Source organism: Planococcus citri, chromosome 1, assembly GCF_950023065.1.
Source record: "Planococcus citri chromosome 1, ihPlaCitr1.1, whole genome shotgun sequence".
In the NCBI taxonomy this organism is placed as follows: domain Eukaryota; kingdom Metazoa; phylum Arthropoda; class Insecta; order Hemiptera; family Pseudococcidae; genus Planococcus; species Planococcus citri.
In genome coordinates this window covers 27606116-27623086 of record NC_088677.1, presented here as the reverse complement: position 1 = coordinate 27623086, position 16971 = coordinate 27606116, and the positions used below count along the sequence as shown (strand labels likewise).

Genomic DNA, 16971 nt, shown 5'->3' with positions numbered 1-16971 from the left:
AATTCCTATCTACGATTGGTTATTTTTATAGACGTCTTTATTATCGAAAACGAAGCTCAAATTTTTTCATAGGGTCGTCAAAGTAAACTTTTGTAATCTTGAGAAAAAAATATAAAAAGTAAACAAAAAAAAAAGGTTCTATTTTTGGCACAGTTTTAACTTCCACGTTAGTTCAAGTTTACTTTTTTTCATCATTTTTATTATTATTTAAAGCCTATACGAAAATTTATCCGTCTCTATAGGAAATTTATATATTATGCACAGCGGTTACCGTAGCGGTTACGTCATATACTACGTGATTTATTCTAATCGCTTTTTAAAAAGTTTACTCGTAAATTGCGCGACGTATAGAAATCTGATTTTTCTAGTCAAAACGAACGAACTAAAATTTATCGCCGAGTCTATCGTCTTGTTGAAAAAAAAAAATTTTATCGTTCTTTTGTATAATTGGAAATTGAAACTTTGGAAGATGACGTTTCGACATACGAACCGAGCCAACCCAGTCAGCTTCGAGATGGGGAAAAAATTTGCATCTCGGTATCTTTTTCGCTATGTCGATGTCGATGTCTTGTCGCCTACGATAATGAGATTTTTCGTAGACTATGCCTTTTTATTATGGAAAACTTTTGGCGCGGCAGAGTGCACATTGTAAAGATATGATATATAGCTCTTGTTGAGGATATCCCTTAAAAGGCTAAAAGTTTTAATTTATAAGCACGTTTTTCTCTCGGGATTAACCGGCGAGGCGGTTAAACAATACCATGATAAACGGGTCAGTTTTTCGTGCGGTTGGATCCTGGATCCAATGGTTGGTTGGTTGAGTTGAGTAAAGATTTACGAGTGAACTTTCGTACAGTATTTCGTTTGTCGTGCGTAACAATAATTATTATTATAGTGTAACGTAGAAGGTGTTGCGGTGGTGCTGCGATATATTTTTTTTGCGACATTTCAATAAAACTGTGTTCGTTGACTTGTAACGTGCATTACTCATATACGAAACACGACATTGCTATATGCTTTATCATTATTACGAGTATTAGTCTTGGTCGTGATAGGATGTTTTGGTCTCATGATGACATAATAATGAGAGAACTCGATGAAACGTTTATCATTATCAAAAAGCTGCTGGGTCATTCCACGTCAATTGGACCAAGAAGTGGTAGGGGGGTTCGGCGATTTTTTTGAAATTTTTCCTGTGGAAAGACCTTCCGAAGGGATGACCAATGGCGCAAATCGCAGCCCTCTAGACCATTTTTAAAGGCAGCCAGGGGGTGTCAACGTTTTCAGTGAACCTAAAATGTCATCCAAAATGGAACATTTTCCTACAGTTAGGGATTTTGAAAGGCTTTTTGGTGATATAATAAAAATCAGTGTTGCCACTTTTTTTGTACAAAAAATTAGCTCAAAAAGTTTCAAACGTAGTTTTCTTATCGTTCCGACTCTCAAAAATTCTGAAAAAAATATATTATGGACAACTTTTCATACTGAACAACATATTAAAAAATTAGGGTGGTACCAAGTTGCAAAGTAAATTTAAAAAATGTATAAAGTTTGCGAAAAAATGCGATTTTTTGATTTAAAACATGAAAAAAAGTTTTGATAGGTGAAGTTGACCCATTTGATCCCTATTTTTACATATCTGCTGAGAAAGTTGAGAAAACCCTTTCACTCGATGAAATGAACTCCTCACAAAAAAAATCAAAATTCGAAAAGATTCAAAAAATGAACGAATTTTTATTTTTTGTCGTGAGTGTAATTTTTATCAACTTTTTCATGGAATACGTCAGAAAGAGGCCAAAATAAGACAACTGAATAAATTTAAACTTTTTTTGATGTTTGAAATTGAAAATTGAATGTTTTAGAATTTTGATTTTTTTGTGAGGAGTTCATTTCATCGAGTGAAAGGGGTTTTTCAAATTTCTCAACAGATATGTAAAAATAGGGATCAAATGGGTCAACTTCACCTGTCAAAATTTTTTTTCATGTTTTAAATCAAAAAATCGCATTTTTTCGCAAACTTTGAATTTTTTAAAATCAATTTTGCAACATGGCACCTCTCCAATTTTTTAATATGTTGTTCAGCATGAAAAGTTGTCCATAATATATTTTTTTCAGAATTTTTGAGAGTCGGGACGATATGAAAACTACGTTTTGAAACTTTTGAGCTAATTTTTTGTACGAAAAGAAGTGGCAACACTGATTTTTATGATATCACCACAAAGCCTTTCAAAAACCCCTAACTATGGAAAAAAGTTCAATTTTGGTAGTGGTAGGTATTGCGGTTATCGAGTAATCCACTGCTAAGATGGTTGATGTTTTAGGTGCACTGAAAACTTTGACACCCCCTGGCTGCCGTTAAAAATGGGCTAGAGGGCTGCGATTTGCGCCATTGGTCATACCTTCAGAAGGTCTTTCCACAGGAAAAATTTCAAAAAAATCGCCGAACCCACTTGCCACTTCTTGGTTCAATTGACGTGGAATGACCCTACTGTAATACCGATACCGAACGCCTTGAAGGACTAAAAATGATGACTAATGAGTAATGAGTGAAAAGTTGATGCAGAATTTGAGACTGAGGATCGAACGATGAGACCATAAGACATGTAGGTAATTGACTTATGTACCTACTCGTGTAGTATGTGGCCGATATGCAAATCTATGTATTTGTATGTATTATAGAAACGGTGGTCGCATGCGTAGGTTTAGAGTATAGAAAAAATTGCGATTGCGACGAATCTTGCGCGAGAATAATTTTATTTATTCTGTTACCATATAATTAATGTCATTATCAGTTTACGTGTGCCGTCAGTTATGAAAAAACAACGTGTTAATATTATATCGAGGCTATTATTATCGTGATTTTATTATACGTAGCGTAAAATGGTACGTGCATTTTTTTATTATTAAATTTTCTGCGCTATCGAATCCGGTTTTTAGCTGACGGCTGATGTGTATCGTAAATTGAACGTAAAATGGTAATTATCACATGCTGTTGACCATTTAATGAGCAATTTCGTTGACTCCAAATTACCGCGATGTTTCGCTGAAAACTTCCAAAAATGCCTAAGGTACTATGTTTCACCAGATAACGTCTAAGGTAAACATACGCGAGTTTTTTCGAATAGCCGACATGTCTTTATTTTTTTTTTGTTTGAATGAAATTCTGTGTGTAGAAAGTATACGTACTCGTATAATGTACCTTCGATTACCTTGTATGTGGTGAAGACATGTTTAGATGCTATAGCATAGTAGATTGTTTTTACTGTTTACTATAGTACATCTACGTAGAATGATATTTGAAGCGATTTTCTCATTGATGGTTATTTTATTCGGGATAGTTTTTGAAAACGATGGCCAGCTAGATATAGAATTATATATTCTTGACTTGAGGTAATTTTGTTACGTAGGTATCAATTTTGATTTTGAAGAACGGTACATCAAGTAGCTGGTGCTGGATAGAGAATCTTGACTCATGAAGAGGTTTCCTTGATGTAGACGTTTGAAATAAATGTGCGCTTTATATGCTGGCTTCTGATTGACAACTTTACTTTAGTGTAAACTTCTTCGTCAATATTTCCTTAGCTTTAACACCCTATTTCTCGTCGTTTCCAGCAGTCCCAGGTGCTTGAAAACGTTCAACTCTAAATGAAAATACTGCCAAAATTATAAATTTTGAATGATATTCCAAATTTTGAGAAACAATGACGAAAATATGATACATTTAAATTAATGCCTCTTTAAAATATTTGAGATTTGAATTTTTTTCAAAATTGTGGGGAGGAGGTGCAAAAATTGTTTTTATTTATTTGATTTTCGAGGGGTATGTACGTATTTACCTTCATCCCTATGGAACCTACTAAACTCAAATAATTAATAATTCGTAGAACTATTTCGATTTCGTCTTTATGTGTTGCCGAAGAATTTCTGTTTGTTTTTTTCAAGTAGGTATCTCCGAAGAGCCTAATGGTTCAAATTTTCACCCTTTATTCTGAAGTATGTTGTGGTTGTGTTTCAGTTTTATCAAAATTTTAAAGGAGAGAGAGAGAGAGTCCAAAAATTGTAAAAATTTGTTTTTTGGAGCATGTTCTGCATGTCACGAACTCTACGAGATTAATTCGATTTAAATTTTGGATTCCAGGCCAAAATTAGAGTTTTCTAAAAAATTGCTATACTGATTTTAGGACTCCCTCTCCCAGATTTGGGGTTCCCTGAAATCAAAATTTGTCCGTTTGTCAAATGTAGTACTGTACTGAAGTGGTGGTCGAGAGCTTTCGATTTACGTTAAGAAAAAAAATACTTACCTAACTTTTTTTAGGGGCTGAACGAAAATTGGCTGAATTTTTTTTCATCTTCACTTTTATGTAATTTCAAGGCTCGTGCTCGTTTGCTTTTTAAGTATAAGTAAGTAATTAAGTTACTAAAGTTACTAAAATTAACTTTACTTACTTTTCTTTTTTGATTACCTACTAAATTTATTTTTTTTTTTCATTTTTCAAATTCAAGTTTTTCAAATTTTTACCCTTCACTTTTTCATTTTTTCCAACAAGATAACAAAGCCCTACCTTTGACTGAAATTATCGAAGTTTCGCTATCTACCAAAAATAGCCAAAAGTCCAGGCTTTTGTCAAAATCGCCAAAAAAAGTTGTTTCTTGCCAAAATTGCTAAAAATTGTCGCTTGTTTGCAAAAAATTCAAAATGTTCGCTTTTTCTACAAAAATTGTCACAAAAATTTGCCTTTTTACTCCAGAAAACGGTCACTTTTTTACTAAAAAGAAAGTCTTTCTTTTACCATAAATTGAGAAAAATTTTAATTTTTTCCCAGATTGCTCAAAAATCTTGCTTTTTTTATGTAAAAATACCAAAAACTGCTAGAAAGTCTCATTTCCTTACTGAACACTAAAAATTACCAAAAAAAATTTCTAGACAGGCTTGCTTTTTGCCAAATTGACATAAATTCTGGTTTTTTAGCAAATTTCTGAAAAAAAAAAATCTTGCTCTCTTTACCCAAAAATGCCTTAGATTACCGAAAAAAAGACTCCTTTTTTTTTTTTTTACTAAAACATTGCTTAAAAGGTTCGTTTTTCTCACAAATTGCCAAAAAAATATTTGCCTTATGTAAAAATTGTCAAAATCTTGCTTTTCTGCCAAAAATTGTCGAAAATGCTCACTATGTAAAAAATTGCTAAAAAGTATTGCTTTCTGAAAAAATACAAAATATTTGTACTTCATCTCTGACGTAAATTTGGAAAATGCATCATTTTTTTGCTAGTAGGTAGTAAATAATTGCCAAAAAGTCCTGCTTTTTGGTAAAATTGCCAAAATCCCAAACGAGTTTCATTATTAGATTTTAATTCGCTTGGTATGTTTATAATGTTTTTTTTTTTACATTTTTAATTGGCCTTTTTTATGATTTCTTTCCTGAATTAAAATGTTTTGCTGACGTCTCGTAAGTCGTAATATTTTTGGTTTCTGAAATTACTTTTTTTTTTTTTCTTCTTCGAAAAAAACTTCAGAGCTGGTTTGTTTAAAACAGAAAAGTTTTTGAAACAACCAAAAACAAAGCGTTTAAACATGAAGCTTTAGTTTTATTGTTTTTTTTTGGGGGGGGGGGAGATAAAGCGTTGTTTAGACCGATACCAGCACTGATAGAAACTGAACTTTAAAATCACTAAACAGTAGCGTGAAATCTTGGTGAAATGCACGAAAAATTCAAGTAAAAAGTGTAAGTGATGAAATTTTAGTAAAATTTAATTAAATTGAGCAAGAATTTCAATCTATCGTTTTCTACTCAACGCAAGCAAACGCTTTAAAAGCACTGTGAATCACCAAGGAATAACGAACTTTTAATAAAATTAAAAAAAATAATAGATAAAAAGGTGTTTAAATAATGTAAAAACAATTTTAAAAATCATCAAAAATAGGACGAAACCGTAAAACTGGGCAATAAGTGGTTTTGCAGTCAAAATTCTAAAAAAAAAAAAAAAAAAAAAAAAATGCTAAAATTACTTTAAAAACATGAATAAAACACTAGTATTGATAAAATTATAATAATTTTGACAAAAATTGCATACAAAAGCGTTGAAAACATAATTAAAAAATGAAACACACAAACAAAACATTACGACAAATAAAAATTTGAAATCATAAACAAAATTAATTTCGTCATAATCAATCGAAATGTCAGAAAAATCACATGAAAAATACTAAAATGACATAAAGAAATGAATAATGCATTAAAATAATTGAAAATCGCCAAAAAAAAAGTGATGAAACTTCTGTAAAATATGATATAATTATGTAGTTCAAAAAAAAGTTACATGAAACGTTACAAAAACATTAAAAACAGTGTAAATTACCCAATCCTCAAAACTCGCCAAAAGTGCGTAAAGGTGCGTTGAAAATGCGATAAAATGATATAAAGACACTCAAATACGTAAGCATTGAAATCTCGAAAAATGATCAAAAAGTAATTAGGTAATAAAAGTTCAGTTGTCAAAAATGTGTGAAAGTGTTTAAAGAATGTAGAAATACTTGATGTAAAAACACCAAAAAAAAAAAAAAAAACAACGCGAAATTGCTGAAAATGAGCAAAAATTAGGCAATGAAGTTAAAACGAAATCTACAATCGAATGTGCATAAAAAAGTATTGGAAACGACTGAAACGAGTTGAAATAAGAAAGTGAAAAATTTGGATAATGATGATTACATTGAAGGTACTTCCAATTTCCATGGTTTCATTTTTGTGCAGTAGGGTTATTAAGTGAAAATGTTGGTTACTTTCTTTGAATAAAAGTTAATTTTTATTTTTCAAATGTCGCTAATATGATGTCTGTGATTATGAAACACGTTTTAAACAGTTTTAAACTAAAAACGTTTTCAACATTCGTTAAAATTTTTTTTTTTTTTTGTCTGAAACACAACATGTTTTTCTGGCGTTTTAAACATTTTTAAAGAGGTTTAAAACGAAAAAAATGGTTCGAATATCGTAACAGTTTTATTTTGTACCCATTTAACGTTACTAGCCAACTTCGAAGTTCGAACTACCTATTCTATCTTCAATTATTTTCAAGTTTTGCTTTAAAGTACGAGTACCTGCATAAATCAGACGCTGATAAGCCTTTGCATCAGTCTGTATCTTCGTTACTTTCTACGAAGGAAAATACACGTCATTGAGTTAACTTTTTACCTCAAATAAATCATGCCATCGACACTCTTGATAAACTGAAATCTAGTTATGCCCATTTTGGTTACGTCAATTAGTAGGTAGTTGAAATCAACTATCGGCAATTAGTCAAAAATACTCGTAGCATTATCACGACCTCGTTTTAGAACAAAATTTAATTATTTATGCCGAATTTTTCTGTTCATTTACATCGAAGAACTTTGAAAATCTAGGTAGGCTAAGGCTAAACACTTTTTCAGCGTTGGTTTTGTAAACAGCATTAGTGCATGGATACGGTATGGTGGGTCTTGTTTTGTAAGCTTATCTTTGAAAACGCGAAGAAAAATGTAGATTTTCAGTGTAAAAAAATAAAAAAAGAACCATCAAAGTATAACTACCTAGACCTACAATGATTATATTTTGTAGTGATACGAACAGGAAAACCCTACTCAATCCAATTCGTCCTATATTTCTGTGATAGTACGTCTACGTAGGTACTCGTAGTTTTAAAATTCGAAAAACAAATGATTACGAAATAAGCTATCTGGCGAGGAAATGCTCCTCATATCGATAGTAACTTCCAGTACGTGCTCTTTTTTCAAAATGAAATACTCGCTAGTAATGTTATTTTTCATTATGAAATTCTTCTGTACTATTTTATTTTATTTTATTACGTAAAAGCGAATCATTGTAATGAATTAGAAGTAAATGAAAGATTAAAATGAAATTTTTTATGTGTTCGCAGGTTAACAATGACGTGAGCATGAGCCGTGGAAGAAGACATAAATTGATGCTAATTTTATTAATATGTACGTTCCTTTTTATTTTCATATCGTACAAATTTCAAGGCTGCGATGATAAATCACCATTTTTATATATGCAAGTGAGTATTTGGACAATTGGTGTGTAATTCAAAGGAGACGTTTGCTTAAATTGCAATATTATTACAACATGTTATGTCTAAAAAAATTTACCAAAAAAACTCATCTATGTAATATTTTACAGAGTGATGCTTATAAAAAAGCTTATGTGCAAGGACGACAAATGCCATTAATATTTATCGGAGGTGTTCCTCGATCTGGTACGACGTTGATGAGAGCCATTCTTGATGCACATCCGGAAGTCAGGTTGGTGATTTGAAAATGTTAGAGATAAATTAATTATTTGAATATATTACGTAAAATTAAACGAATTCGTGAATTCATTTCTGAACATAATTAAGTGAAAAATCAGTTCGACGTTAATTAATCGATATTTCGCGTGTATGTACATTCAGATGCGGTCAAGAAACGCGAGTTGTTCCGAGAATCCTTCAGATGAGACAGCACTGGATGAAGTCGGCCAAAGAAAGTGTTCGATTGATGGAGGCTGGCGTTTCACCGGAGGTAATTTAGAATTTAGACTCGGGCGAAATTTACATTTTTGATTTGATAAATGTGCCTAGTACGAGTACCTAATAGGTCTCTTTCGACATATCTGTGTAACATTGGTGGTTTGTTTTTAGGTTCTAGATTCGGCGGTAGCTTCGTTCATTTTGGATATAATCGTAAAACACGGCGAACCAGCTGGTAGACTTTGTAATAAAGATCCGCTTACGTTGAAGAATGGAGATTACTTAATGGAATTATTTCCGAATTCTAAATTCATTTTCATGGTTAGAGATGGTCGAGCTACTGTGCATTCTATTATTTCAAGAAAGGTTAGTTAGTAAATTTATTAGTACACGATGGTGTATGCGTATTATACTTTTGCTATTTGTATTCAACGTTTGCGATTATACAGCTTCAATTTAGGAATGAAAAATTTCTCCGGATAATTTAATTAGAAGCGGGGTTAACGAGGATTTGGCGTTTTGTACGCTAGTCACGTTATCAACAGTTTTGAAGAATATTAAAAAAAACAGTTTAGAGCTGTATAGAGAATAAGCGAAGTTCGCGTTACGTTTGAAAAATAGTGTCACTAGATAGACTTGTCGAGAGTGTTCTACATGTTTTAATTTATCTTAATTTTTTAAATTCGTATACCTAACGAGTGAAGTATTTCGAACGGTGTAAAAAAATTTGAATCAGATAGAGGAGAGGTGAAAGAAATCACCAAAATACACCAAAAGTAAAAATTTTAGGTCCTGAAATTCATTTTTCGATTTTTTGCAAGTTTATAAAAATTAAAGTTTGGCCCATTTCTCAAAAAAATAAAATAAAAATTCAATTATATTGATATAAAGTCCTGAAATTTTGCTTGTATTCTATTTTTGACCTACCGAGTTGATTGGTGATGGTTTCTAATCGTTCTACAGTTTTTGAAAAAATGCTGTAAATAAAGTGAAAATGAAATTCAGCACTTATAAACTCGGATTTACCGTCTTTGTAATCATTTCCATCGATTTTGGCACATATTTTCAAAGTCCTTCGGTCACGATTAAAACTCACAATTTTTTCTTTTTTTTTTCAAAATGAAAAATTTATTGTTTGTGTTTACGTAAAGGAAGAAAATTGATATTTGGTTCGTATCATGTTTTTGACCCCCTGAGTCGATTGGCGATGGTTTCGAACCTTTCTGGAGCCTTCAGCGGGCTTCTTGATTCTGATTTTATAGCTGCTAAATTTCATTTTCACCCCATTTGCAGTATTTTTTCGAAAACTGGTGAATCAGAGAATCCGCTGGAGACTCCAGAACTGTTCGAAATCATCAGCAAACAATTCGAGAGGTCGAAAATTTAATGCTAGTCAAATTTAATGTCCGCGAACGATAAATTTTTTATTTATTTTTTTCAAAAATAATTTCTGGAGAAAATTTTGGATTTGAACCGGACTAAAAATATTTTGAAAATAGTTATATTCCTAAAATGATCGAAAGGGTCCAAAACATTGTAAATCTGAGTTCATAGGTGCTGAATTTCATTTTCGACTTATTTGCAGCACTTTTTCAAAAACTGGAGAATCCGAAAATCCGCTGGAGGCTCCAGAACGGTTCGAAACCGTCACCAATCGACAATATTTGCCAAAAATTTCAAAATTTGAAAGTTGAGCTTCTTTGAAAGATCAATTTTTGACAAACTTGCCAGATTTTGAAGCTGTAATTTTAAAATTTGGGAAAAATCCAGAAAACGTTCATTTTTCTGATATTTAAAAGTATGAAATTTTCGTTATGAGGGTAGGGGGGGGGGTGTTAGGGATGAGGGTACGTTTTGATTTGGCTCCTCCAAGGTATAAAAAAAATATTTATGGTAACACTGATTGTGAGTCGCGATTTTACTATTAAGTATATTCATTTTCACAATCAGTGTCAAAAAATGACAGAACTGGAGCAAAAATTTGACGAAATTCGGTGGAAATTTTGCATAAACGATCATTAAAACGCATCAAACATTTTAAATTAGGTACCACAAACCGATGTGATTTATGTAAGATTTGGAAAAAGGTGAAAATTGTACAAGACTTGATAACGAACCCCTTAAAATGAAATAAAATGCATGAAAATATCACCAAAATCATTTAAAATTGCTATAAACTATTAAAATTTTAGGAAAACTGCTTGAAATGTCTTCAAAACACGTTGAAAATGTCATAAAAATATTTTTAGACGAACGTCTGATAAAATTTTGACAAAATATGGTGAAATTTGGTGAAACTGTACAAAATATTGTTCAAGCAATAATTATGCTAAAAAAGACATTAGAAATTAGAACATCTCACAAACATTAAGCTAACCTGAAAGTACCAAGAACTGGAAAAACAGTTCCAAAAAAATGAGATAAAAATACAAAACCGACATCAAAATGTTTTAAAATTATCGAAAACTGATAAAAATTGCTAAAAACATCGTGAAAAAATATTTTAAAAAGATGAAAACTTTTTTGAAAAACAATACAATAATTTATAATTATTAAAAAGTGAGTAAATGTGGTCAAATTTATTAAAATTGGTATTCTGAAAAATTCAATAATTTAATTTTGAAAGGCAATAAAATCCACAAAAATATTCTTAAAGAAAAAAATATTAAAATAAAAACATAAAATCTTAAATAATGTAATATTAATAAATAAATATTTAATTTTTTTAATATTTAAAAATTATAATAAATATATTTTTTTATCAATTAAAATCTTTGATACAAAAAGAGAAAAAATAATATTTTTAATAAATTGTTCAGTAATCTATTTCTATAAACTTAATTTTAAAATGACCCCTTACCAAATAATGGTCTTGTTTCTTGATAAATAAAATCGTCGCTGTTTTGCAAAAAATTCTCCAAAAATCTCAATTTTTTGTTAATAATCGCCAGAAAGATCATTCTTTGTGAGTTTGTGCTAAAAAGTAGTCCAAGTTTTGCTTTTTGCCAAAAATTGACAAAAATTCTCGTTTTTTAACAAAATTGCTGAAAGGGCTCAAAACTGCCAATAATTAGCTAGTCTCTTTTTTTTACCAAAAAGTTTACAAAAGTGTTTCTTTTTTTCTCCTCTTCCTTGACATTACCCAAAAGTTTCGCTTTTTTTTTTTGCAGAAAATGGCTAAAAATCACTTTTTTGCTTGCTAATAATTTTTAAAAAGTTCGGATCTTTGCTAAAACTGTCTCAAAGTCTTGCTTTTTGTCAAAAATTGTCGTCTTTTTCAAAAATTTACAAAAATCCTCTATTTCTTGCAGCACTGCTTAAAATTTTCTTTTTTTTTTACAAAAATTCCGAAGTCTCCCTTTTTTCCTGAGATAATAATTATTAATTAACCATGCGTCCCATGATTTTTTTCAATTTTCTGTTAATTTTTGAGACTTATGGGCATTTTGGGAAGGCCAAATCAAAAAAAAAGAGAGCCGAAGCAAACCAGGAGGACTTGAGGATCGAAATGACCCAACAACGTTTAATCGTTTTTTTCTCTGTTTCGAAGGTAATGAAATTTAATTTGCTTTATTTTCGTGTTTTACAGGTTACCATTACCGGCTTTGATCTCACCGATTACGAACAATGTATGAAGAAGTGGAATGACGCTATATACATTATGTATAATAAATGCTTAAAAATAGGATCATCGCGATGCATGATAGTCTACTACGAACAACTAGTACTTCATCCTAAAATGTGGACTAAGCAGATACTAGAATTTTTGGATATACCTTGGCACGAGTCGGTTCTACATCACGACGAACATATAAATAAACCCGGAGGCGTTGTTTTATCAAAGTACGAAAATCACATACCTACCTGCGTATAAAAAATGATACGTTTTTTTTTACGAGTCTAACGATGATTTTTTTTTCTTACAGAGTCGAAAGATCATCCGACCAAGTAATCAAGCCTATTAATCTAGAAGCGTTGAAAACCTGGGTAGGCAAATTCCCCGAAGATGTTTTAAAGAAAGTGCCTCAAATCGCACCTATGTTAGGTCGACTAGGATACGATCCGTACGCAGTGCCACCGAATTACGGTTTACCCGACGCTTTTGTACAAAATAATACTAATTTAATTAATCAGAACAAAGAAATTTGGCTAGAAAGAGCGAAAAATCTATCCTCGCAGAATCAATTCAGTCCTGGAATTTTTAATAATTTACTATCTCCGGATAGTGCGAATTTGACGACGACGAAAGATTGAATAAAATTTCCCTATATACCAATGTTGTGCCTTCGTAGTTTAAGATATTGTTGCCATGAATATTATTGAGTAAGTTGTATTGTTGTATAGCAATTTTTTTTATACATTACCGTCGACCACGATTGTACTTATAATTTATATTACCTTCTGACGAACGTACGTATTTCTTACGCTAGTGAAGAACAAAGGTTACAGTGTGTTTTGAACAAATTATTGCTCAGGATTTACCTATTTATATTGAGGAAGTTCAAATACGTGAAATTTCTTCCTCATCGTATAATATGTATTATTTTACGTAACGATGACTTTTCCAAAATGACATCAGTTTGTTTTCCTCGAAATTTGCCCATCTTATTGGGAGCAGCGACATCATCACGATTGACTTACATGTTCTTATTGTATGTGGGCATTGGATAGAATGTGATAACTTTTTTTTTATAGTCGTGCATTTTGATTTCTTCCTTTCTTTCATTATTCCATTAAAATCGAAGATGCATTTAATAAATTGACGTACAGTCGTAAAAAATAATATAAACGAATTCGTTTCCTTTTAGTGAAATTTTTCAGTAATATCGTACGTATTCTGTTTCGTTTATTTTATTTTTCACCGAATATCTACTTAGTTATTTTTATCAATGGCGAAGACCCTTAATAATACATTGAACGAGCATTCCTCTTGTCCTTTTGTTGTGTGTTGATTTAATATACGTAGTATGATGTACCGTGTACAGAGCATAACATTACGCTGTACCTGTTTATTTAAAATTTTATTTGGACTGTGATAAATTTGTTGTTTTTATGTAATAACGTTTATTTATTTTAGTTTATTTTTTATATTTACGATCGCGAATACAGAGAATAAACTATCGTTTTTGCACACTCGATGAAACTGAAATGTAAATAAGTCTGTTTGTATAAGCTTTTTCTGTGTATACTGTTAAGTTATATTTTTCATTTGTTTTAAAAATCGAGATACTTATTTACCTATACGAAGTGTCTTCTGAAATGCAATGTCCGTAAAATATAAGTTCCTTCCATTATCGTTTTGTAACTTTTATCCACTATTACATTCCAGCATATTGTACGAATTTTTTTCATCTTTCATAATTACTTATTGCTCAATTTTGAGTTTTAGTCGAATGAACGTTGTTGAATATTTTTGTCGAGTCGAGTCGATTAATTTTGAAAATGAAATCGAATGTGTTTGTACTTAAGACTTCGTAGAATTTATCTTGTACTTATATGTGTATTTAGAGTAATAATATTGTCGTTTTTGTAGAATTCGACGATGCAGAATTAGTTATTTTTGTTGACGCGTTATGCTAAATTTATAATTTATGTACTGGTTACGTTTATTATTTTTTCATTGTAATTTAAATTTCATTATCGTATAAATATGTAAATGTTTATTACGATAAGTTTGAAAAACGCTTAATGTTTTGTTAATTATGAATGATTAAAATAAATACGTACCTATTTCGAAATTTCGTTTAGATCTTCGTAGAAAAATGCTTTCGATTGCGATTATTTCTTCTGAGAAATTGGATTAAATGATTTGATTGATTTTCCATGATAACCGAGTCGATTTTCACTTATTGAGTGGTGATTTAATGGCTGAATATTGAACCAATGCTCAAAACAACTTCACTTATGGATTACTCGTTTTAAAAAATTCTATTTTGAATTATTGCACCATTAAATTCGACACAGGAATACAAAAATTATTTCAAATGATCAGAAACCATTGAAAAATTGATCAATTTTAATTTTTCGAACAACAAGAGAGCGCTATCTTTTGAAAAAGAACTCAACTACATCGAGCAAGCAAAAATTTCGTGGTTCAGCGCTGTTGACGGTGAATTAATGAAGCTCTATTGTTCATCTCATTCATTTGCATGCAGAAAAGCTAACAAAATTGAATATTTTGAATATGAAAATGAGGCAAACAATAAAACTTTCAGTTTTCATCGCCAGCAGCGTCGAACATTTTTGATTGAGGATCTTGTTTAAAGTCGACTGTGGTGCTATCTTGCGGAAAATAACTGAACCACTTCGAGGTAAATTGAAAACATGATATGATGCATTACCCACTACAGATACAGCCTGGAAGTACTATCTGGCAACGTTGCGCATCTAGTCCGGCTTTATCAATTGTTCTTATGCAGTTCGATGCGTAACGTTGAAATTCGGATTTTTCTCGGAACTGAAGGGGTTTAGGAAAATTTTTGTCAGAACATAAATTGAAGAGGATGAAATTTCCTATCGATTGGTATATTTTTCTTCGAGTTTCGTACAGAAATGGCGATTTTTTAAACATTTTTATGGACAAATTTTTCAAAATGCCAACTTTAAATTGAAATTACGCAAAATTTTCAGTGGACACATAGGTACTTTAATATACCAAAACGTTCAGAATTTCATCCTCTTTCAAATGGTTTTTTTTACCGAAAGCGCTAGCATTTACCGTTCAAAAGTTTCTAAAGCTCAAAGCTTTGAACTTTCACAACTTTTGATCAAAAAGCGCTAGAGCTCTGGGGAAAAAACGAGGTTGTAGAGGAGAAAGAGTAGATCATTTTTCATGTTTCAAACACCTATGTGCTCGATCAAATTTTCGATTTATTAAAGTTCAAAGTTTCAAGGTTGAAATTTTTTTACATTTAAATTAGAATAAATCAAAATTTTGATCGAGCACATAGGTGTTTGAAGAATGAAAAATGATGTACTTTCTTTCCTCTACAAACTGGTTTTTAATTCAAATCTGTAGCATTAACCATTCAAAAGTTATTCAAGAAAAACTAAGAAATTTGCGCGATATCCCATAAGACAATGCAGCCGTATAGGACTACATCGTATGATTTTTGAGACGTTGCCGCTCTGCACTTCCAGGCTGTATCTGTAGTGGGTAATGTATGATGAAATGAAAGCTAGATTTGCACGTGGCGCCATCTTTCCGAATATTTAGGAACTACTTCGTGTTAGAAATTGTTTTTCGATGCTCTCTCTCAAAATAGTTTCTAAATATTCGGAAAGATAGCGCCACGTGCATATCTATTATCTAGCTTTCATTTAATAGTATACAGTATGGCACAAAAGTAGTGCTTGGTGGATTTTATTTTCAAGTGGAAAGACCGAAAGAGCTACCGAGATGAATGAATGAAGAGGCGTTGAGTACGAATATGAAAAAATAAGGGCTTTCAAAAGCGACCCTGAAAATTTCAGGCCCATGCACAGGGTGTCTACAAATTGAAAAACCGGTTTGGTAAAAAATTCAAACTGGTTTTTATTGGCACAATGTATTCTACACACTAAGGCTTTTTCCTCTATCTTCAATTTTCATGTGATTGTAAAAAACAAAAAAACTGGTTGCTAAATGAGAACCAATGAACTGGTTTCAAAATGTGATTGAACAGAATTGTGTTATTTTCCACACTCTACAACTTTTCTTTCAAGTTTATTTCACTATCTGCGATTTTTGGGTAATTTTTAATAACTGACTGCGAATTAAGGAACCGGTTTCAAAATCCGATCAGCGAAAATGGTTCAATTTTTTACACTCTACAACTTTTGTTTCAAGCTTTTTTTCTCTATCTCCAATTTTTAGGCGATTGTCAAAAACTGGTTGCTAAATATGCAAATCAATGAACCGGTTTCAAAATGTGATTAAACAGAATTGTGTGATTTTTCACGCCCTGTAACTTTTGTTTCAAGTTTTTTTCTCGATCTCCAATTTTTAGGTAATTTTTGATAACTGGTTGCAAATTAAGGAACCGGTTTCAAAATCCGATCAGCGAAAATGGTTCAATTTTTCACGCTCCAAGTAAGTACAACTTTTGTTTCACGCTTTTTTTTCTATCTCCAATTTCTAGGTGATTGTCAAAAACTGGTTGCTAAATGCGAATTGCGAACCAATGAACCGGTTTCAAAATGTGATTAGACAGAATTGTGAAATTTTCACGCTCTACAACTTTTGTTTCAAGCTTCTTTCTCTATCTGCAATTTTTGGGAATATTTTGTCAACTGGTTGCAAATTAATCAACCGGTTTCAAAAAATGCATAACACGTTTTTGTCGCCTTAGTGTGTAGAAAACATTGTGCCAATAAAAACCAGTTTGAATTTTTTGACCAAACCGGTTTTTCAATTTGTGGACACCCTGTGCGTGGACCTGAAATTTTCAAAGTCGTTTTTGAAAGCCCTTATTTTTCCACACTCAACGCCGCTTC

General features: G+C 31.5%; 1 protein-coding gene across 5 annotated transcripts in view; it reads left to right on the top strand.

Annotated features, from left to right (window-relative positions):
- Positions 1–13945, top strand: part of Tpst (tyrosylprotein sulfotransferase) — a 58926-nt gene extending 44981 nt beyond the window's left edge. For 4 of the 5 annotated variants that reach the window (XM_065343452.1, XM_065343450.1, XM_065343449.1 and 1 more), the window contains 6 exons: positions 7909–8046; positions 8169–8290; positions 8440–8548; positions 8668–8862; positions 12086–12339; positions 12423–13945. In XM_065343452.1, the coding sequence (XP_065199524.1) occupies positions 7927–8046; positions 8169–8290; positions 8440–8548; positions 8668–8862; positions 12086–12339; positions 12423–12750 (1128 nt within the window). In that variant the 5' untranslated portion in view covers positions 7909–7926 and the 3' untranslated portion in view covers positions 12751–13945. Of the gene's footprint in view, positions 1–3044; positions 3069–7908; positions 8047–8168; positions 8291–8439; positions 8549–8667; positions 8863–12085; positions 12340–12422 lie in introns of those variants that run through there. The other variant, XM_065343451.1, reaches the window with a different exon arrangement.
- The last annotated feature ends 3026 nt before the right edge of the window (positions 13946–16971 follow it).